The sequence below is a fragment of the Notolabrus celidotus genome, chromosome 3 (genome assembly GCF_009762535.1).
Source record: "Notolabrus celidotus isolate fNotCel1 chromosome 3, fNotCel1.pri, whole genome shotgun sequence".
Classification (NCBI taxonomy): domain Eukaryota; kingdom Metazoa; phylum Chordata; class Actinopteri; order Labriformes; family Labridae; genus Notolabrus; species Notolabrus celidotus.
In genome coordinates, this window is record NC_048274.1 from 26,276,550 (window position 1) to 26,299,262 (window position 22,713).

Genomic DNA, 22,713 nt, shown 5'->3' on the forward strand with positions numbered 1-22,713 from the left:
GACCAAATATTTAAATTAATTGCCCTGTACTAGTCACTGTCAAAGAGAAACAGCAGTATGCCTCATGGAGGCAACATAACCCTTTTCCCAGATTACTTCCTGATTCAAAAGTCCTGACAAATGGCATTACCTTATTCACCACAGCGCCCCGCCCTCACCTTTCCAAACCAGCCAATAGACGACGCCTCCTGAACTCTCCTCGCGCAGAGGCCGGGCCACACAGGTAACCTAGGAAAAAATAGAAAGGAGAGGAGAGAAAAAAACTCCAGGGCTTGTTATGGAGTTCGTGTGAACGAAACACGGATTTCCACCCTTCTTTACCAGTTAAACCAGTATCTCTGGATAGAACACGCTCAAGTACTTCAACAGGTAGAGTCTCTGACCGCAAACTCTTCCGTGGCTCCTCTGAAAATAATCTCCCTCTTCGTTTTCTCTCTACCGTTTACCTCAATTGAGTTTCCAGCCTTTTTGTTCGCTCTTCTTATCACTTGGAAAAAGGTGAACCCTCGTGTTATTTTTATTTTAATCTTTGCTTTAATTGTAGTTTTTACCCTTGTGGTCCCTGATGGCTTCGCACAGTGATACTCTGGTGGTGTTCTTTGGGGCAACAGCTGGTGCAAATGGGGGTAAACTGGGTTCGGATGAGAGGGAAATAATTCTCTTGGTGTGGCAAATTGTGGATCTACATGAGAAAAAGGTACGGACCTTCCTGACCCGTTCGTTCGTTGTACGGTTTCTTATGTAGCAACAGTGTTTGTGGCTTAGTGTCTACCTGTAGTGAAACAATATGTTTGACATTTGAATCAACACGGTGTGCTCTCTGAACCCGTCTATAGCCTGCTTTCCTCTCATGCGAGCTAACGCTACATCAACTCTCTGTCCGCCTCACCCTTAACAGGTGTGCGACCCAAATTTAACTCGCAGGTGAGGAGTGTAACTTCATTAGAGGAGATAACACACCTTTTTGGTTTGGCATGTCAGCTTGTGAATAAAAACAACGCTTTATTGACAATTATGTGCTTTTTGCATTTACATTGTCAAATGTTTGTTTTACTTTTGATAAGAGTTGATTTCCTGAATATTATAGCCTTCACTGTTATTATCCATAAATTAGCAACTATTTTCAAGCTGTATTGTCCGCCATGAAACGTTAAATCCCTTCACAGGTGGGGGAGCTTCAGAGGTGTCTTGTCAAACCAGACACTTTGGAGCTGACAGATATATGTAAAGAGGAGACAGGGCTGACTCTGGACGACATCATCAAAGCTGAACCCCTGGACAAAGTTCTACAACAGGTGAGTCCTACTGTGTCAGTGAGGCCTTAATGTGAGGGACACAAATCCTCTAAAGAAATATTTCATTATTCTCAAAGTAAAATAGACCTTACATTAAGGCAAGGCCACTTTTTTGTATAGTGCATTTTATACACAAGGGCAACTCAATGTGCTTTACATTAAAACATTAAAAGCATTGAAAACATTCAGACATGCAATAAAGAGCACAATTAAAATGACAAATATAATACAACAGAAAAGAAAAGGATTACTAGGAATATGTTACAAGTAAATTTAAATTTTTAATTTAAAGCCAGTTAAAATGAGCTAAGATAGGAAGGCAGTGACAAATGAAAAAGTCTTAGTCTTTGATTTAAAAGAGGTCAGAGTTGGAGTAGACCTACAGCTTTCAGGGAGTTTGTTCCAGATATGTGGTGCATACTGACTAAACGCTGCTTCACCATGTTTAGTTCTGACTCAAGGGACTGAGAGCAGACCAGTACCTGATGACCTCAGAGGTCGAGATGGTTCATACAGTAGCAGTAGATCATCAATGTATTTCAGGCCTAAACCATTCAGTGCTTTATAAACCATCAGCAGGATTTTAAAGTCTATTCTCTGACAGACAGGAAGCCAATGTAGAGATCTAAGAACTAAGGATTAAAAACCAACTATTGTAGGCCTTCAGAGTATGAGGAAAAGCTCTAATGTGCAACAGCATTGTTTAGTTTTGTGATGTCCATTATACATGCAACAAACAAAGTTAAAGTGTGCAGATTGGCAAGACATAACTCCCAGTCGTTCTGCGGTTCTGTTTGGAAGCCATAAGTGGACATGTAACCAAACTTCATCTTAGCCTTTTTCTAAACTTCTTTTGTGCTTTTGCAAATCTAGCGATACTAGTAATGATCATCTGACTTAAGGTCTCTAAAAAACAACTGCAGTCAAACGGTTATCTTTGGAAACCTGAGTAAAATGTATGGGGCTGTCGTAGTTCTCAGTATTTGTAACAAAACCTCCCTCAGCCACTTTTCCCTTACTCTCGTGGTCAGTTATTGGCTTGCTAGCCTTGCTGTTGACACCAGGTTTATTCCAAATAGATAGCATCTCAAGTCTTTCTGTCTTTGGTTATGAGAAATTTAGGAGCTTATTAAACCAAGCCAACTTTTTCTGACAGTCTTTCCCCCACAGCAAGATGAGACGTAGCAAGCTTGACTTGGTATTAAGCTGTAAATTAATGTGAGGGGTGTCAAATTTCCTTGATGACCTTAAAGAAAAATGGTCTTCCACCTGGTTGAGAGATGTCATTGGTTTGTTCCTGACAGTTAAACTCTGCTGACAGTTAGTAGAAGCTCAGGGCAGGGGATAGGCAGAGCCCGAGGCATGCCGAGATAAGGAGGAGTCACAGGTCTCGTCTTGTCCCAGCCTGATGCGTGCTGCAGACATCTGGAAGGCGGAATGTTTACCTGGGACCGCACCTCTGTTTTAAGCTGCAGGACAGATAGGAGGGGAGGCTTTCCGATCCTCATCCTCCTGCAGTCGGTCACGGCACGTTTTTACGACCAGGACGTGAGTTTGGACTCAAGTTCCTCCCTGTCAGGAGGTTTGTTTTTTGTAGAAAGTGGTTATGCTGCCAAACAAGTTTTTCAAACCATTCTCCCAACAGTGCTTGATTGAACTGAATGCACCTTCCTAATCCCTACATTGTCTATGTTTTATAACCTCTTATTATAGTGAGTAAACATTCTGTTATGGATGGTATTAGAACCATGCAGGCACAAGCAGGTTGGTCGGGGTTCTCAATTTACTCAACCTGGCTCATCTCGGCTCAAATTCTGTTGCTTTTTTCTTACAAACATGCAGCCAAAAGTGCTTTAGAGTGGAACAAACAGATAGGAATTAAGTCACCAAAGAAAACGTTGGATAACATTAAGGAAGAATAATAAAAGTTGAATAGTTCAAACAATAAAATGTACAAAATCAATAGATAGAAATCTGTAAAATCAGACAAAATAAACACCAGAGATGAAACTTTTGCGAGGGAAATTAAAACTCAAGTTAAAACATATCTCCAGATTAAACAGATACGTCTTTAATATCCTTTGAAAAATACTGACAGAGCGTGCCAGTGTCATACCCAGAGGCAATGGTTCTCATATAGGAGCTCAAACAGAGGGGTGTCTTGCCTATACTTGTTGTTAAACACACTAGGAACATGCAAAAAAAAAAACAGTTGAGGCCTGTAGTGTTGCATTTTTACATGTTTACATTTTAAGTGTTTTCTAGGTTGCTGCTTTATAGATGACATTCATACTACAGCCAAAAACAATCAAAAAAACATGAGGTTTGGTCTACATGCTCAAGTCATTCGTGCCTCATGCAGCCCTGGTAGGACTTCAGCTGCAGTGTAGGTTAGTTTGTGTGCTGAACCTTTAAATATTAACCCAAGTAATCAGTTTGTTCTTTTCTACCATTATCTCGCCGGTTACTTTCTCTCTATCCATTGGTCATTCTCAGATTAGTTTCATCCCTGAAAATTAGCAAGGAAAGCAAGGGAATTCACAGTCCTACAGATATTTCAAAGTGTTTTGTACCACTGTAGATTAGAAGCAGCTTCTTAAGTTGGTGGGCCCATTCCAAATTGTACAATGAAAAAGGGGAAACCAGCATCAGTCATTCACCTGTGTGGTCAGAGCCCCCAAGGACATCTGTTGGTTCCCTTTGGTAAAAGATTTATTAAGGTTCAGAGACTAGAGGGGTTGGTCAACACTTAGCCTCCTTCAGTTTCTCAGTGGACTTTATTTTGCAAACATGAAGGCAAAGTGTTTGATTTCTAGAGCTTCAGTTGCGCTTAGATTTTATATGTTGCAGCCAGCTGTAAACCACTGTTACTCCATATTACTTGTATGTTAAGTTACATGTTTTCCCAACACACTCCACAACATAACATCTGGCTGCAGACCTCCACAGTCAGGCCCTACCTCTGCAGACCTCCTCTGTGAGGCACCTCCACTGTCAGGACAGGAAGTGCATGCAAATGGTTTCAAAACAAAACCAGGCTGCTCTTTCGGTGTAGCGTTTCAGTCATATTTACTCTCGTCCCGCAAAATGTATGCAAGATATTGACATTTTGAGAATTATACAGTGGAACAGAAATGAGGATATGTTTGGTCCCCCTTTAGTCATTATCTCAACCTATGTCCTGTCCAGTGTGATGCAAAAGTTGTACATCTAAGAGGTCCTTGACGGGCATAAAATGCTTTAAAACTTAAAGTGCAATCAATTTAATATTTTGTTGCACGAAACACAGACTTCCAATACTAGTCCCTCAGTGCTTGAAAGTCACCACATAGCAGACAACCAATTCAAAATTCAACCTTTAGAATTTAATCAGGAAAAAAAGCAAGGACTCTACAAGGAAACTACAAGTCCCTTTAGTTCATGATTATCTACAGGGACCAGAAAGTACAGAGGTTGATCATAGAGACAAAGATACATTTTGAAAAGTAAACACATTCAATTCCCCAGTAAATGATTAGAATTGATAACATGTTATGAAGCCTCAGTCAGAATAGAACAGATGTGATGTGTAAGGTGACAAATACAGACACCATGCTTGTACTCGTACATCTGTGTTTGACGGCATTGTGACTCTTTTTATCACATTATTGAGCGTGAGCGTCACGCCTGCAGCCCAGTGTTGTTCCTGGAGGGGGGCTGACAGATAGTTTCGTTGTTGTCAGACTGTTGCTGACTGCACAGGTTTGACTTTACCCGTGCAACATTGATGGCATGTCTCAGCCTGTAGGGAGCTGCACACATTGGGAAAGCTCGATCACCTTGCAGTTGTTGTTGTGAAACAGACACATTGCTTCTCCTACTGTAATTGTTTTTTCTTCTGTGTGAGACCACAGCTGGAAGTGCCGACTACTGGATTCAGCTTTGAGTTCACTTGTTGATATTTGGTGCTTGTTTACAACGGCAGACATATTATGGCATGGTTGAAATTGTGATTTGTATCTACGAGTGAGTCACACAACCTGAATTTAAACCCAATGGTAAAAGGCTGTATCAGGATGACAAACAAAAATGTGGTCTGAACTCAAACCTGTGATGTTTAGGTTCTTATAGCTCATTTCCAAATCTAGTGTATCCAGCTGTGTGTGACTTTAGATCTCAAAGACTCAGATGTAAAGTTAATACATCTGACAGTCAGATCTTAAAAGAATATGCAAACTTGATTCAGGTAGAAAAAGCCCTTCAGAGCAGCAACTGGCTTATTTTCACATCTCACAAAACACACATCTCTATCTTGATCTTTGCTTACTTTGAATAACCCCTGTGAATGCAAGCAGTGTAGAGCTCCAGTGTGTCATGTAGACATGCTGATGCAGTGGGCGCGTTGTTTTTTAGCTGTAGCTCCCCTCAAACAGTTCGTACAGGGACTGTTCTGCACCTGACACTCCCCGCTGCTCTTATCGAAGCTTGTTTCAGCCACCACCACCCTGCCATCACCTCCGCATACAAACAGTTCAGCTACACTGGAGTGCAAACTCTGATAGCACCATGTTCAAAGGCCACTTCCTCCCCCTCATCTGTTGAAATGCCTTCCAGAGGGTAGAGCGAGACTGAAAGTTGGTTTAACAGAAAAATAATCCTCCACGGTGTGTGTGAGGCCCGAAATGATGCAGCAAAGAAAAACTGAATTAAATTTTAAGCTAAATTAAAAAAAGATATTCTTATTTTCTCTAATAGTACAATAGCTTTAACATGCAGAGAGTGGGGCATAGGTTATCACACCATAGCTAGTAATGAGAAGCCAGGTAATGATGACCGCACCACCAGATTAGGACCTCATTTGTTGTAGTCCAGCCTGTAAGAAGCCAAATACAGAAAAATTATAGAAAGCAAAACAAGAAAAAGTTTTTAGTCATGCACATTTCCAGATCCTGAATGAACCACCCTCTCTGCCTATTCGCTGTCAGTGTGAAATTCACCTTGTGTTGACTTTGTTTGCTCAGTTGACTCTGCGGTTTCTAACCCAGAGGAGAAAAGAGAGGGTGTGTCTCTGCATCTTCTGAAACATTTGCTTTTCTCTCTGTAATCCGGCTTTAATAATTGGCCCTAGGCGGAGCGGGATGCACAGCTATGAGCAAACAGGAGTTGTGTTATCACCGTAAACACCAAGTGAAGTATGGCTATGCTTGAAATGTGCAGCTGGGTGAATCTGCAAACTTTTGAATACCAAAGTTTTTGGATTTGTTCTGTTGGAACAAGAAAGCTTTGGGCATTAATTCGGATTAGAGAAGATGCTTTTTGATTGGTATTGTGAGCTTTGACGCACAATTAGCTGCATTTGAAAAGAAACAAAAACATAGCGAAGACTGTCAGCTGACTTCCTGTACATACATAGAACATGCATCAGTGAACAAGGTGCAGGCTTTTTGGCTGAATTCAGGGACCAAAGTTTTTGTTTGAAGTGCAGCTCCTGTTTGCACATGACCTTGGTCCTCAAAATGTTAGACACACAAGCAGGCTAAGATGCAGGCGGAGGAGCTTAGTGGAAAAAATTGTTATGTAGGTCCATCTCTCTTAGCCTCTGTTACACAGTAGCAAAGAAGATTGCACAGAATATACATTTTACCAACTTTTAAAAAGACCTTTACACTCTATTTTTAAGTTTAGCAAGCTCTTTAAGTGAGTTCTACTTGGTCTGCTGGTGTTCACAGACCTCAGGAATCAGTGCAGCCATCCTGAAAGCTTTTTAATCTAACCCTGAAGCACTTCTTCCCTCATAAGCAGCTGGGTTGGTGTTGCCAAATAGCCCTGCTTTTCTCCCTCACTGTTAAAAAAAAGCTTGCCTCAACACGAAGCTCTAATACCCTCTCACTGTCTGAAGATCTGTCATATATAGCCAGTGGCCATGCGTAATGAGTCAGTCACTGGGCTTTAGGTGGTCTCACACTCAGACGGTAATTTTGCAATTACAGTGGTGTCTTTCAGGGTTCAGTGAAGAACAGGGGACAACTAATAACAATTTACAGAGGTGGCCAAAGACACCAGCAGGAGGGTAGTCTCAATTTGATGCCAAAAGTGAGCCCTATGCCAGATAAAGTGGACGAGAAATGGGTTTGTTTTTGTTGAAAGATCTTTGTCAGCCAGAAACTGTAAGTCAGAGGGAACAGTTCAGCCAAAGAAGCTTTGTTTACATACTTAACTGCCCCTGTTCCTTTGAAGAGAACTGGCTCTACTTAGTGTTTCTAATACTTTAGATCTCACTGAGGATCAATAGCTTTCACTGGTGTTGTTTAATTTGAAAGTATCCACCCAGAACAATAATTTCTCCACACTTCAGTGGATGTTACTTGTGCAAAAAGGTGATATATTTTTTGTCCCCTGGAGTCTTTGTGTTGTAATCATCTCTAGTTGCTTTCCTCTTGAAGATCATGTATATGAAATAAGAAAGTCATCGTTACAAAAAAATTTCTCTCTGACCTCAGATGTCATTTGTCTCATTGTGTGTCGATATTAAATCGTGTCCTCTCTTGAGAGTTAAATGCTGCCATTAACAGGTTGACACAACACAAAGAACAGGGCTCGTTGGATGTGGTTGTAAATAAACATGCATATATGTGGGAGTTGCTGGTATTTGGGAATGGGTGTTGCAGCCGTCAGCATTTAGGTGAGGTGAGACAGGCAGGTCGAACTCGTATATGTTGTTTTTCCTCCCGCCCACTTGAGTCTGTTGGTCACACTGTGAGACGAGTGTGATCCTGGTGATTAGGGGTGTGATCATTCCTTTTCTTTTGTCTGCCTCTTTAGTCACTAAGCAAACACTGAAACCTGTTAGACAAGCTGCGTTCCCCACGAGAAACAAACACAGTCAAATGTCAACACAACACCACCTTCACTTTTGTTGCTTTAGATAGATGTGTCCACTGTTACTGCTTCTACACAGAGGATTGTGTTAACAAAGAGTAACACTAATAGACTGTTTAATTATTAAGTCACTACATAAGTGGGAGTAAATTCATCCCTATAAATTACTAATTGTTTTTTGTACAGTAAACATACCTTGAGTGATGTTCAGATTTGAAAGGTGCATATATAGGTTATGTAAACATTCTCATAATAAAATCCATGTTGTTTCTTCTTTTGTCCTTCTTCTCTGTGTCATCGAGCAGTTCCAGCAGTCGGTGTCTTCAGAACTGAAAAGTCTCGGCAGAAGCTCTTACACACTTTGTGTCAACAACCCCCTCATCATCCGTCAGGCCCTCCACCCAGAAGCCTCCAAGAAGGTAATAGTTGTTTGCACTGCCTGGAGGGAGGAACTGAGAGCTGTTTTGTTAAGTTGATCACTAGTTTTGTTATAATTTAAAGAGACCTGGTAAAAAAAAAAAACATTTTAAAGATTTTAAAGTTTTTAGTTGTCATTTTTTCCCACTGCTAATCACAAATATTATTCCCTTTCCTTATAAGTAAGAGTATTGACGTGTTTCAGGTGGTCACGATTTTATTTGATTGATGTTTTCTTCCTTTTTGTGTTAACTGAATATTAATCCGACATGAGACGATGTCTTCCTTTTACTTGTACTCATCTCTTCGATCGATAAGCTTCCTGCTGTATGTAATCTCCAAATTGTCATACTATGAAGCTAAATCCTTTACTTTTGTCTCCTCCTTCTCAGAATCTTGTCCTTCCAGAATGTTTCTTTTCATTTGCGGACGTGAGGAAGGAGTTTCACAAATGCTGCCCCAACGCTGGCCCTGCGCAGAAACTCACACTCGACTCCATGATGGAGTGTATCCTTTCTGAGCCTCTGTGCTAAAACTGTATGTGTGATCACATCTTATTGGTACTGAATGTGTAGGCATGATTGCTGACAGCTCAAACTGGTCGGCTTCTTTAACTCTCCGGGCAGATGTGGGTCTTCCTGCTGTATCAGAGCAGATGTTTGGGGTGAGGGAGGTGAACAGCATGGTGCAGCTGATACTCTGCATCCTGGATGAGCCCCACGGTAAGCAACAACCAAAGTTTGCATCAAAATGACCTGATATCGTCATCACATCCTTATTTAGTTTATGGACAGGAAGTTTACATAATCAAGAGATTTGTCTTATTGTTTCAATACATAACCAAACACATAAAATCAAACAAGTGCAAAGCTCTCAACTACCTGTGTGATGAAAGCAGGGAACACCATGTCCGTATAGAGAGCAGTGAATTGGCACGTGTTGTTCACAAGCAGTGATTACTGTGTATCAGCTGGCTTTGGCAACCTGATGGTTTGGGTTTCTATGATCAGCACCATGACATCAAAACTGAACACAACAACCCATCTGACAGCTTTTCTTTATAAAGCTTAAAGGTGCGGTAGTTCTTATACCATTAAACAATAACTTGATTACATCAATTGTACTTAATGAGGCAAAAAATACTTGAAGTGATTCTGGCATTGTTCAGTTTAAACTGATCTTAAAATGTGTGTTAAAAAGCAGCTAATGTTACATGATTTACAGACATATGGATTGATGTAAAAAAAACAAAAAAAACGATTCCACACGTGACAGATGAAACTTTGATCTGATATCTTCGTTCATATCTGTAGCACTCGCCTCAGGCTTTACCTTCTTAATAACAGACAAGTATGTATTTGTGTGTGATCAGTAACAGGAATCAGGGGTGTTTGAACACACGCTGCAAGGCAGGATGAACCTGTTCACAGCAGCAGAGTCAAAACATTGTTTGGTACTTTTAATAATACATATGCTCTTTTCTTTTTCAGATCACAAGTTCTCCAGTGTTGAAACTGTGAAGTACAAGTTTGATTCCGGCACATGGTACGTAGGAACTTTTCAATAAGCGTGCACGTCTTTGTGTTTATGCCGCACCTGTTAGCCAGCAGTGTTTTTACGGCCTGAAAAATCCCCCAGACAAATTCAGACCTCAGACCTTTAGCATTGATTACAGCAACAAGGAAACCAACCAGGAGCGTGTTATTTAAGCTGTCCAACTTTGCCATCAAGTGCTTACCTGGGTTATCTTGTAGCAGGGCACCAAATCCTGCAGTCAAAAGCCTGTCACCTTGACAACCCCCTGACATTTAATCAGTGTGTGTGTTACTGTGTTGAGCACTTACTGTGAGTGGCCTCTGTGTCTGCAGGCTGTGGACAATTTGTTCAAATGTAACAGGAGAGGTGGTGGTGGTGTTCTTTTCTAAAAGCTATAGTCCCCTGAACAGATTCCTCTATCAGGCCTTCCTTTGTAGATCATGTCACAATTTCATTGATGTTATTTTTCTTTCCATTTTCAGCAGTAAGACCGAGCCAGTGGACAGTGAGACGGTCATCAGAGCACGAGGGCTTCCATGGCAGTCATCAGACCAAGACATCGCTCGCTTCTTCAAAGGCCTCAGTATTGCGAAGTATGTTGGACTTGATTAGAATCTTCCAAAAGCCCCTTTACATCACACAACTAAATATAAGCTTGATCTGCAATAAAACATTACAGAGAATTCAAACAATATAAAAAAATCTGACCTTATCTGACAATGAAGGAGCTCTTATTTCCATCTGTGTGACTGCAATGTCAGTTTAAACATTTTTAAAGTGTGTTGGTCTTTGAAACGTCCAATGGAATGCTCTGACAATAGACTAAAAAGGTTAATATCTTGAGGTTACATGCACTTATCATTCTTTGTACAGTAGAATTGGAAAGTGATTTAGAACATGCTTTAGTAGCCTATTAAGATGAGCATGGTTCATCCCCCAGAAATCCAAGGAAATAAAAAAAGAGCAGTACCTGCAGATGTAGGAATTGACCTACACTCTGATTAGTCACATTTAGATATGGGGCTGTTGTTCTGCCATACTATGAAATTTGGTTGCATCTTAACTTAAGTGTAAAATGACATAATTAGTTTTCAGTCAGGTGTCTGACAACAGGATTTGAACCACTCTGATCTATGTATGTAAATAATGTGGGTGGAGATAAAACCTAGGTCAGCATAGCGTAGTCTAGCAAGGACTGGGAAGCAGGAAACATGGGTGAACAGTTACACAGGACTTCCACCAGATCCGTGTCCGGTCTATCTCCGATCCGCTGCAGTCCGGCCCCGTGCGCTCTCGTCCATCAACACCCACCGGTTGCGTTTTCGGAACGCAGCACGGAGCAGGACCGCTGGACAGCTGGAGTCATGTGACCGAGGTTTTCCCACGGCAATCACTGAATCAAGGATTCTCCTCCTTCTCTCCTCATCCATGTTGTCTCTATTGGCCTCTGACTTGATGACTCCAGGCCTGCCTCCGCTCTAAATGACATTTTTTTGTCATAGTTAAGTTAAAAACGATCTAAAAACAACACTGTTTTATTCTGAAAATTAACCAGGGTTTTTATTTTGTTTTGGTGCCTACGTCCTGTCTGCACCATCTGCTCTGTGCTGAATTGATGCGTCATGCTCCGGTATCTGGCAAAAACAGAGGTCTTGCGTATTTGATCCGTTGCGTTCCGACCTGCCGGATCAGAGACGCATGGATCTGATGGAATTTGGCTCAAACAGCCTTATCTGTTGCCCCCTGCATGTCTACTGTACAGACTTGAGAGTGGTATCATCCTCTCATGTAGCTCTTGCTATGGAAGTCAAGAGACAAAAAAAACAAACCTAAATGCTTAACTGTTTCTTTAATAAACACAACAAGAACCTGGTAACTGTCTCTTGCCATTAAGTGGGTTCATACTCATCCATTTGTCCATTCTCCTGTGTTTCGTAGAGGTGGAGTGGCTCTATGTCTTAACGCTCAGGGCAGGAGGAACGGCGAGGCTCTGGTTCGATTCATCAACTCGGAGCACAGGGACCTGGCCCTGGAGCGCCACAAGCACCACATGGGCAGCCGCTACATCGAGGTTAGATTCAGCATCTCTCCGTTCCTCACCCATGCTCCAGTTTTGTTCCACCTGAATGGATCTTAAAAACATCTTCTTTTTCACTTTTGTTTTGAGTTCTGTTGTCATAGCTCAATCACTTATCAGTGTGAAGAACAAGTTTGAATTGCATCTTCATGAACAAAGTCATATATTAAAGCTAATCGAAGTTTCCTTTTGTCTGTCAGGTGTACAAAGCCACAGGAGAGGAATTCCTCAAGATCGCTGGAGGTCAGATTTCAGACTTCTCTTCTCTCCTCACCTTGTTTGTATGAACCCCATGATGAAAGGCTTTTTGTTTGTGTAAGGTAGATTTCTATTTCATGGATCTCTTGCATCTCTGAGGAAAAACAAGACCCTTCCACATCTGTAAAAGAGCAGCCCTTTAGTGACTGTAAGAGAAGAGATCTCATTTGCTCTGCTGCTCTCTCTCCTGTTACCTCTGCCTCTGCCTCCTCACACTGACCCTCCAGCAGCTTATCTAGGACTAATGAAAGACGCTTTGTGGGGAACTTCCCCCCTACCTCCCTCCATCCCTTTCCTCACCTCTAGATCCCCAGCGTAAAGCTTCAGAGGCCAACGGGAGAGAAATTTCACTCTCCTCTAACAGCAGCTCACCTGTTCTGTTTAGCCTGGAGCTGCACTCCCCTGAGGGAGAGGAGGCTGACGGCCGGTGAAAGGACCGGCTCAGAGCTGGTACAAAGGAGGTGTGAAGAGACAAAGGCAGGGCCTGAGGCCTCTGGACCACAGAGCAGCCGCCCGCAGCAACACAGGACAGAGATAGCAGACAAAGAAACACAGTCACTCGTAGCAGATAACTTACAGAGGCTGCTGCGAGTGACTGTGGACTTTACTCTGATGTGTCAAGATGTGCACAGGTTGACAACACATTGGACTTCAAGCAAATAGTTTGAGCAGACAAGACACCTGCTGCACAATCCAAAACATTTAGAATATTTAGCATGGTCATAGGTGTTTATATGATATTGGATTATATTAGATTTTTAGCTGTTCTATGTGAGGATTTACATTCCTCTTTTTAAACTGAATATTTCTGGCTTGATCAAACAAGATATCACATAAAACAATGATATATCACGCTTTTATATCCACCGTCTTCATCACCTTGAATTACAGTAATGAACAAAAGCATCTTGTGATGGTTTATCTCATTGCTCTCCTTTTTAGTCTTCTCATAGCTCTCTACTTAGTTACATGATGATCAAAAGTAGCACACTTCTCTGCAAGCTGAGGTCGGTTAGTTTAACACTTTCAAACCAGAAGGAGTTATTTGCTTACACTTCATATGTGACATACCATGAGAAAAGTTTTCATGAACAGTGAGAACATTTTTGCATGGTTCATCCCCGCCTTCACACATGTCATGTTGCAAAGCCAGTGTGACACTTAAGGGTTGCTCACCAGCCAATTTTAGCAGTCCAGAAACAGATCCTTGTAGAGAGCTCTGAAAGACTGAACCTGCTTTGATCTGTTGCTTTGCACCAGCAGGTCAAAGTTGTCTTGTGAAATGTCTCAACATGCTTCACATGGATCAGAAAATAAATCAATATTTCCGGTATGACGAGTCCTGAGGATTTGGTGAACCTCTGACCTTCTCTGTAGTGCTGTCACGTGATTAACTGTATTTCAACTTTGTGATGGTTGAAATACAACGGTATTTCTGGGAATATTTCAACATAAATTCATGATTTTTGCTGTATGATCTAGTGCTAAGATACTACATTATACTACATTATCAGTTAGCTAACATCCCCTACTTCATAAAAGCGTAACAAAACCGATCAAAGAAAGTTTCCCAACAACATAAAAAGTCTAAAACATCTGAGAACAGTTTGAGTGCCTGGAGATGTGAGGTGTTGAATCATTGCTATCTTCTGACACCAGGTACATCTAATGAAGTGGCCCAGTTCCTGTCCAAAGAGAACCAGGTCATCATCCGTATGCGGGGGTTGCCCTTCACCGCCACACCCCAGGATGTGCTGTCTTTCCTCGGCCAAGAGAGCCCTGTTACAGACGGCGCAGAGGGTCTGCTGTTTGTCAAGTACCCTGATGGTCGGCCCACCGGTGATGCCTTTGTGCTTTTCTCCTGTGAAGAGTACGCCCAGAACGCCCTGAAGAAGCACAAGCAGATCCTCGGGAAGCGGTATATTGAGCTGTTTAGGAGCACTGCAGCTGAGGTGCAACAGGTAAATGCTTTTAGTAGAATGAGCAGGAGAGCTCTTTGAGCTGTGAGTTATGTGATGATGTGAAAAAACAACACATCATGTAAGATTTCCAAGAGAAGGCCTTGGAAAGTGTTCGAAGATACTGCATGGAAGGGTTTAAAATAGATGTCATGTCAGAAATGAGGAGGACATTGTTGTAGTTTGGGTCTTTTTCGGTTTTATGCTTCTTTGAACAAGAATCTAATCACATGAATTGAGTTGAGTGTAGTGACTGAAATGTCTCAAAACAACACTAAAAGTGAAATCATAAGAAGGGGAAGTTGTGGCTTTGGTTTTGTCATTCCAGGCAAACATAATCCTGTTTTCATTGGCAGGACCTGGAAAATTATATCATGCAAAAGACCATTACCATATTTTTTTAGGAAGAACTATCGCTTCATTTTATTTTCATAAATTGTGGGTATTGTTAAAAAAACAGAGCATAAGATGTCAAATAGAAAAAATTTAAAATGGCTGCCCTCCTTTTGTTAGACTTCTAAAGAACTGATGTCATGACAACTGAGAGAAGTGAGAAAATACAATGACGAGTGTGTGACGAAACAGTGGAGACATCATCAGATGATTCACAAAGTTTGCACAATGTGGATGAGTCTCACTCTGAGAACTGTCTGTAAACATTTGTTCCTCAGCATCATGTTCAATGAAAAGTTCTTATTCTGAAGGTTTTGTGTATTGTGTCTTATGAAGAACAAACTATCAAATCAAAACAGTAAGTTTCAACCGATTCTTCATCACTCTTCCTCTTTGCCAGGTGCTGAACCGCTACATGTCCACGCCTCTGATCTCCACGCTGCCCTCCTCACCCATCGTTCCCGTCCCTGTCCTCGCCACGCCTCAATTTCTTCCAGCTGCTAGCAGCACTAGAGACTGTGTCCGCCTCCGCGGTCTGCCGTACACCGCCGGCATCGAAGATATCCTGGAGTTCATGGGAGAACACACTGTAGACATTAAACCTCATGGAGTCCACATGGTCCTCAACCAACAGGTTAGATCACCCAGCGCTCAGGAACACAATGTAACTGTCAAATTCTGTCTTAAAGCGATATTGAATGTCGCCTTAGATCACTTTCTGTCAAGTATCTCTATTAGAATCCTGGACAAATCTTCATTCTGACATTATTAAATAAATTAACTGCTATCATCCAGCTCTATCCCTCCTCAGATTTGATCAAAATCCATCACCTAACTGTTGATTTAAAAATGTCATCTCTTTTATACATTGCCAGTGATGTAGCCCCTCACTTTTGTCCTCACTGTGAGTGGTTTATACGATCCGTTCCTTCTTTTCTGTACCCTGCAGGGTCGGCCCTCAGGTGACGCTTTCATCCAAATGAAGTCCTCTGAGAAGGCATTTATGGTGGCCCAGAAGTGCCATAAAAAGACCATGAAGGACCGCTACGTGGAGGTGTTTCAGTGCTCCACAGAGGAGATGAGCATAGTGCTGATGGGAGGAACCCTGAACCGCAGCGGACTCTCCCCTCCGCCCTGCAAACTTCCATGTGAGTGACCTAATTAAAGAAGCAGCTCATCTAATGGCCATGTTGTGCTGCTGTTCATTTGAATGAAGACAAACTTGTTCCTCTACAGTCATATCTTAGAGAATTAAAACTGTCACAGGAGTATTAGAATATTCAAAAGGCTGCAAACATGCTACACCGCTAAGTCCATGCTCTCCGCTGACACAGTGATGCCAATTTGGCCTGGACTGAATGTGGCTCAGTGTACTTTGCTCTGTTATGGCTCATATCTGTCTCTGGTGTTGGAGATTAGATTAGGATTGGCAGCACTAGAGTGATAGAGGTCACTCTGTATTCTGCGTGTCTCTTTCAACTGATATATAATTGACCTCATTCTCAGCAGACCTCTATTAAATAGTCTTTTTTGCAAACGGTGGTTTTGCCTTTTTGCTCACATCTCCCCCAGAATTACTGCACAGTCAGGGTGCATTATATCTTTCCACATAGTTTCTCTCTTGAACAACCTGGAAACACTTCCTCAAGGTCAGCAGTGTTGTGTGACAGCGTGTAGGCGCTGAGGGAGACCACAGCCGCCCACAGTCTCACACTGCTGGTGGCTGTTTGTATGTAAATACAGCAATACTGTCGTTTGTGTGTTTACATTGTAAGTATGACAGCCTGAAGGACGCAGTACACTTTGTAAACAAAAACCTGGCACACAGAAAGTGTGTTTGTCATTCTGGTAGTTGTGTGCTGTGACACATGCAGACTCTGCTTCATCACAACAGTTAAACCTCATCATCTAAACCCAACATGTGAATAACCAGACCTGATGTGTGTGTTTGTGTCTGTGTTGCTCTTTAGGTCTGTCTCCTCCCACAGCCTACGCCCCCTTCCCTACCCCACCTGCCATTCTCTCTGAGGCCGCCCTCTACCAGCCCCCCCTGCTGGCTGCTCCCAGGCCTACTCAGACTGTACCACACAACCCAGCTCACGCTCTGGCCTACTACCCCCACCAACCACACCTGTACATGAACATGAACATGAACTACACAGCTTATTACCCCAGGTCAGCACATCTTCAGCTCAAGCTAGCTCCTCAGACAGAAAATCAAGAACCACACCTCTAACTTTTTTTTTTTTTTTTTTTCCCATCAGCCCTCCAGTCTCTCCCTCCACAGTCAGCTACTTCACAGCTCCTCCAGGCGCAGTGGCAGCAGTCGCAGCCCAACCTCACCACCCTGCAGCCGCTGCTTCTTCCGTTCTGCCTCAGCCTGGGGCCCTGGTCAGGATGCAGGGTCTACCCTACAACACTGGAGTCAAGGACATTCTCAGCTTCTTTCAGGGATACCAGGTCAGCAAAGAAACAGATATATAGGCCCTGTTTACACCTGGTACCTACATGTGTCCTCAGTGATTTGTCATAGAGAGGCAGCCTTAACAACAAGTGGTGATGAATCCAGGACGCATCAAGGTCGCACAGAGATCTGACGAGAGGTGGTCATTGGCGTTTTTTTTTTGTTTTTCCAATAAGTGATGATCACTTGGTGGGATGAGGGAAGCAGGCGTGACCGTTTCTGGTGTGGGGGACAGATGTGACCAACACGGAGTTTATCACATAGACTATATATAAAATGGACAGCGAGATGCACCCCTGGTTTATTGTAGTTTTTAATAATGCACGTCAAGTGGACGCTGGAGGAACTGCAGTTTTTTGCACTTACGGGCATTAACCTTGTTTCCAGCCACTTTGAATAAAGACTCATTGGAGTTTATACTGTCACTGATAAAGTTTTATATCACATTCCCCCCCGTCTATACTCACCAGCCTCATCTTGTCCTCAAGAAATCTCTCTCTCTTTATATCAGCTGATGTTTTTATGAGACCATGTGTGAACAGGTCGGGTGTGAACAGAGGCACTCAGAGCTTTCCACCCTGAACAGACAGATCACCTAGGATGCGTAATAAGACCAGGTGTAAACAATTCACAGTTATTAAAGTGTAATGCTGTTTGATGCGATGTAGGAGCCACACCAAGATGCCTTTGTCCACAACCGCTCAAAGCAGTCATGGGATATTATTGGTTCATGTTAAATGATGTTTTAACGACAGGTAACCTATGTGATGATATTCTGTTGAGTGTGACCTCTCTCCCACAGCCTGACGGCTCACACACGGTGAAGTCAGGAGCTGTCGGACATCTGAGCCCTCAGCCCTGCACTTACTAAAGATTTACCATCGCTGCTTGTTATTGCAAAATCTCAACCACAGTAGTGTCTAATTAGGGGACGTGTGCACACTTGTGCTCTCTTCCCCTCTTCTTTGTGCTTTCCATATTTTTTCGCTGCCAGTCCAAATTAGGTGGAGTCTTCTGAAGCAGGTATGACTCTGACAGGTGTGGCTCCAGACAGTTTGGCTTGTCGGACAGGGAAGGCGGAGAGTGGGTGGGGTTTGAGGTGGAGGGGTTGCACTGTTGTTGTGGAACAGGTCTTGGGTCTGCTATCGGTCTTTATGGGTTCAGCCGTTTATTGTAGTGGATCTGTACCGCCCGTGTGCTTCTGAAGGGTGTGTTTGATTAGTTAATTTGACACTGGTTCAGATACACAGAGCGGGTTTTTATTCCCACTTGAGAAAGAACATGCTGATGGATGATTGCATGTTACCAAGTGTTGTTGGTGGGAGTGTGTGTTTTAGAGAGAAATGAGAATAAATCTGACCCATGTAGTGACTGCTGGCTGGACTACAGTAATTGTATCCTGAACGGAGTGTGAGTGTTTGTGTTTGTTTCTGTGTGTGTGTTTTTGGCTGCAATAGCATCTCTCACACTCTCCCTGGGTGAGAAACAGTTCCCACACCAGCGTCGGTGTCTTTTACAGCACAGTGTGACATTCCTTAACGCAGTATTTGGTGTGTGCTGTACGTTTTTCTGGTTTGGTGTGTATTTCTAAGAGTGTACATTATTCTGCATCTTCTGTGACTGTGTCCTTTAATGTGTTACAACAATGTGAAAAGCCCCTTCTCTGACTGTGCGTTCATTGTCATGCTGTCTGTAGTACACCCCTGAGGAGTACAACGGCTTGGTTCAGATGAGCGATCAGGCCAGGAGTCTGATTCAGCCCAAAGAATGGCTCTGTCTTTAGAGACACCCCAACAGGTAAGAAGAGGCCACAGACCGGTGGACCGTGGTGGACAGAACGGGCTTTTCTATTTATTCAGAACTTATCAAAACAAACTATCTGTATGTTAAAGTGCAAAACGTTTAGGAATGGACAAGAACCAAACAACCCAGTGAGCACTGGTTTGTTGATATAATCGTCCAGACATCAGAGCACAGTTGGGAGTGTTTTTTTTTAGTATCACCATGTAGGCCACATGAAACTTTTGAATACTGAAATATGTTGCATGTGCCAACTTAACTTAAAAACTATGCAAATAAATCAGATTCCTTAGATCTCGACTTACACATTTGATTCTAGAGTTGCTGTTGACACCTGCACATCTTGCAGCTTCTTGAAAATGTCTAGCATTAGATGTCACACTATTCTGCTCACAATCAACAACTTCTAGAGCACGACATCCCTAAAAGTGAAACACATGAGAGAGTTTTTAAAATCACATTACAAACTTGATGAAGCATTAGTGTTAACACTCATCTAAATAGGAATGCCCAATCTGATCCTCCAGGCTCTGAGCTCCTGACCCGGCATGTCTGCTCGCTGCTTACCAAACAGATCTGTTTCATATCTGCTGTCTGTCCTGTAGACCCTTTCAGAGTGCTGAGTCTGGACTTGTGACACACACACACACACACACACACACACACACACACACACACACACACACACACACACACACACACACACACACACACACACACACACACACACACACACACACACACACACACACACACACACAGATTTAACAGACTGTTTGACTTATTAGGCACATTATTCACCCTGTGATGAAGTAACCTCAGGCCCAAACAGCTGTCTCCCAGGTTCATGTCTTTAGATATGACTGCTGATCTGAACTTGTGCCTGACATTTTTTGAAGTGGGGGTTGGAAGTTAACTTTACAACCCAAACTTGAGAACGATTAATTGTTAGTGGGAAAGTAAGTGTACATGTCATGAGCTAGAACTTCTCATATATATATCATACCCAATAGGGTGTAATATTTCACTTTGATTAATACTTAAAACACCAAGCATTACTCCATGAAGTGTAAAAAACACACTAAAGGCTCACATCGCCTCTGAACTGTTCATTCAAATCACTAATGATGTGTAATATCAGTCTTCAGCACTCCATCTCTAACCCCCATCATTCCTACCTCACTACCTCAATTATTGCCAGAGAACACTATCCTGATTGCATTATCCTACTCACACTCTTCCTCTATTAACAATAATCTAACCTAATCTAACAATAATCCTCTTATATGTGCTCTGTACTGTTTGTCATGCATGACTTTAGGAAACTGACTTTCATGCATCAAACATGATCCTGATGAAATATGTGAATGCACGCACACTTACAAATAATCAACGTGTGATTTGTTCCATCTTTGCTTGTGGCTTTCAGGTCCTCTGGGAACAGCATGTGCTCTTCTTCTGCTCTCTTTTCTCCGCCCATTTGTCTCTTTTTTTTCTCCCCATCTAACTGGACCGGTTTGATGAGACTTCTCTTCCAGGGAATTGTTCATCCCTTGCTTTTTGTGCTCCCCCTGGTGTTAAAGGTGCAGGGAAGTAGGTGACACTTCTCAGGTCTCAGGTTTTGTGTTTTGTTTCTTTGTATTGTTCTGCAGCTCCAGCCAGATGCCGTTCTCATCTTGTACAACTTCAGTGGCCAGTGCAGCGGCGAGGCCTTGATCACCTTCCCTAGTGAGGAGATCGCCAGGCGGGCCGTAGCAGAGCACTCAAACCACTCCTTCTACGGCCAGCAGGTCCACCTGGTCCTCTGTAACTGACCATCTCTTTCCCTCATCCCTCACTTTAACCTCCCCCTCCCCTTACTTGGACACTAAAAACCGCTGCTGGACCCCCTTTTCCATCATTCCCAATTTAACCAAACATGAGACCTTCCTGGCCCTGACACTCCTGAAGTCACTGTTGGAGGTTGGACATCAACTGCTGAAGTCACTGATGCTTCATGTGAAGATGTCTCTGTGGAAGTTGAACTGCAGCATTTTGTTGAGATGAGATGGTGTGGAGCCTGGACAAACACTCAATGGCTACACAAAGCCAAATCTGCATGTATATTTAAATCCTCTATATATGAACGTGTACAGATGTTCATCCTGAAAAGCTTGAGGCTGTACAAACCACTTCTGCATTACCTTTATTTTGTTTATATTTCTGACTGTCACTCATAATCACTACAAGATCAAGATCTCTATGCAAACACTGATGTGTGTGTGTGTGTGTGTGTGTTTGTGTGTGTGTGTGTGCATGTGCATGCATGATGTTTATTTAGTTAATGGCTTCCAGCAGTGAAGGGATGCCTTTAAAAAAAAAGAAAAGAAAAAAAAGAAAAGAAAAGAAAAGAAGAAAAAATAGCCATAGAGAAATAAAAACTTTGACAACAGATGGAATGGTAATGTGCACTTGACTCAATGCCACTGATGTGCCAGCGTACCAGCGTACCAACTAATTTGTAACTTTATTTTTAGGAGAAAAAAAGTGAATAATGTACTTTATGTCATCCTATTTAGACCTTCTCAGCACTACAGATTAATTTTCTCCAATCAGAGCGACAATGTTTCTGTAACAGAGTAAAAAGATTGATTTGAATGAAATAGTCTTGAGTGGAGATTTTGTTATGACTTGTTAAAGACTCAGGCGTATCCTTCTGTAACGATGGACCTCAGCTAATGAATATCTTCTTTTGTTTCCACACTATTTATAAACGACTGGTCTGTGGCGTGCTTTCATTCCTGCGTAAGACCTGAGTCCTGTGTGAAAACTGCATGAGTTTTTTTCTTGTGACAGGCCAGCTATTGTAGTTTTTCTTCTTTACTGTGCCTACATTACCCAGAGTGCAATACTGGCCTAAAAAATAGGCTGTGTCAACCTCTGGTGGCAGAGGAGATATTTGCTTCTTTTGTTGCAAGTTTGACACTTGTGTGAATTTAGATCTGTGTACGAGTAAACAATAAAATGTTGGCAATGACCTGTGTTTCTCTTGTTCGCATCTAAAGGGTGGTATTTTAAGATACAATAATTAGGTTTGGCCAAAATACAAATTTCCCCCTCATGTCATGTGGAAGGTATTCTTGATGCCATATGTCTTTCAGTTAATAACAGAGAAGGTGTTTGCTGTATTTTTAGAACTATCCTCTGTTGGGAACAATCAAGTTATGTGTTACTTTCCTTGTAAGTGAATTATTTTCTTAATGTCACCACTAGAGGGTGCCACATCACACATTTCAAATTCCAAATGGCTCTGCAAATTGGAAAACTCATCTTTGATGATAGCTAACTGTAGTGATATTGAAAAGATGTTATCACAATAACATTTTTCATATCAGTCGATATCGATAAATTTCAAGATAAATACCAAATCATTCTTTTATATCATTTTAAATGCAGATTATTTTCTCCTAAGTGAAAGTTGAAGAAACCAGACAGTTTAACTTGTATCAGGATTTAGTACTCCCAAAAATAACAGCAACATTTCTCCACATTTAGCTCCAAAACGTCATAAAAGTGTAGTGCATTTTTAAAAGTCACTTTTTTTAAATCACATTTAGAGGAATATTTGTGACCTTCTTCACATTTCATTTTCTTGTGAAAAATATATTAAGTGAAAAT

The 22,713-nt window shown here is 42.0% G+C and overlaps 1 protein-coding gene across 2 annotated transcripts; it reads left to right on the top strand.

Moving 5' to 3' along the window:
• Window positions 1-202: 202 nt before the first annotated feature.
• esrp2 (epithelial splicing regulatory protein 2) lies at window positions 203-22,072 on the top strand. Of its 2 annotated transcripts, XM_034680098.1 has the most exons (17): window positions 230-369; window positions 545-697; window positions 1,167-1,295; window positions 8,459-8,572; window positions 8,963-9,077; window positions 9,197-9,292; window positions 10,061-10,115; window positions 10,589-10,699; window positions 12,045-12,177; window positions 12,384-12,426; window positions 14,101-14,402; window positions 15,193-15,426; window positions 15,742-15,940; window positions 16,763-16,967; window positions 17,057-17,252; window positions 18,953-19,053; window positions 20,709-22,072. In XM_034680098.1, the coding sequence occupies exons 2-16, from the start codon at window positions 566-568 to the stop codon at window positions 19,037-19,039; spliced, it is 2,151 nt and encodes a 716-aa protein (XP_034535989.1). In that variant the 5' UTR covers window positions 230-369; window positions 545-565; the 3' UTR covers window positions 19,040-19,053; window positions 20,709-22,072. The 2 variants fall into 2 exon arrangements, with proteins under 2 accessions (XP_034535990.1, XP_034535989.1); XM_034680099.1 differs by lacking the exon at window positions 18,953-19,053 and having other exon boundaries at window positions 203-369.
• The last annotated feature ends 641 nt before the right edge of the window (window positions 22,073-22,713 follow it).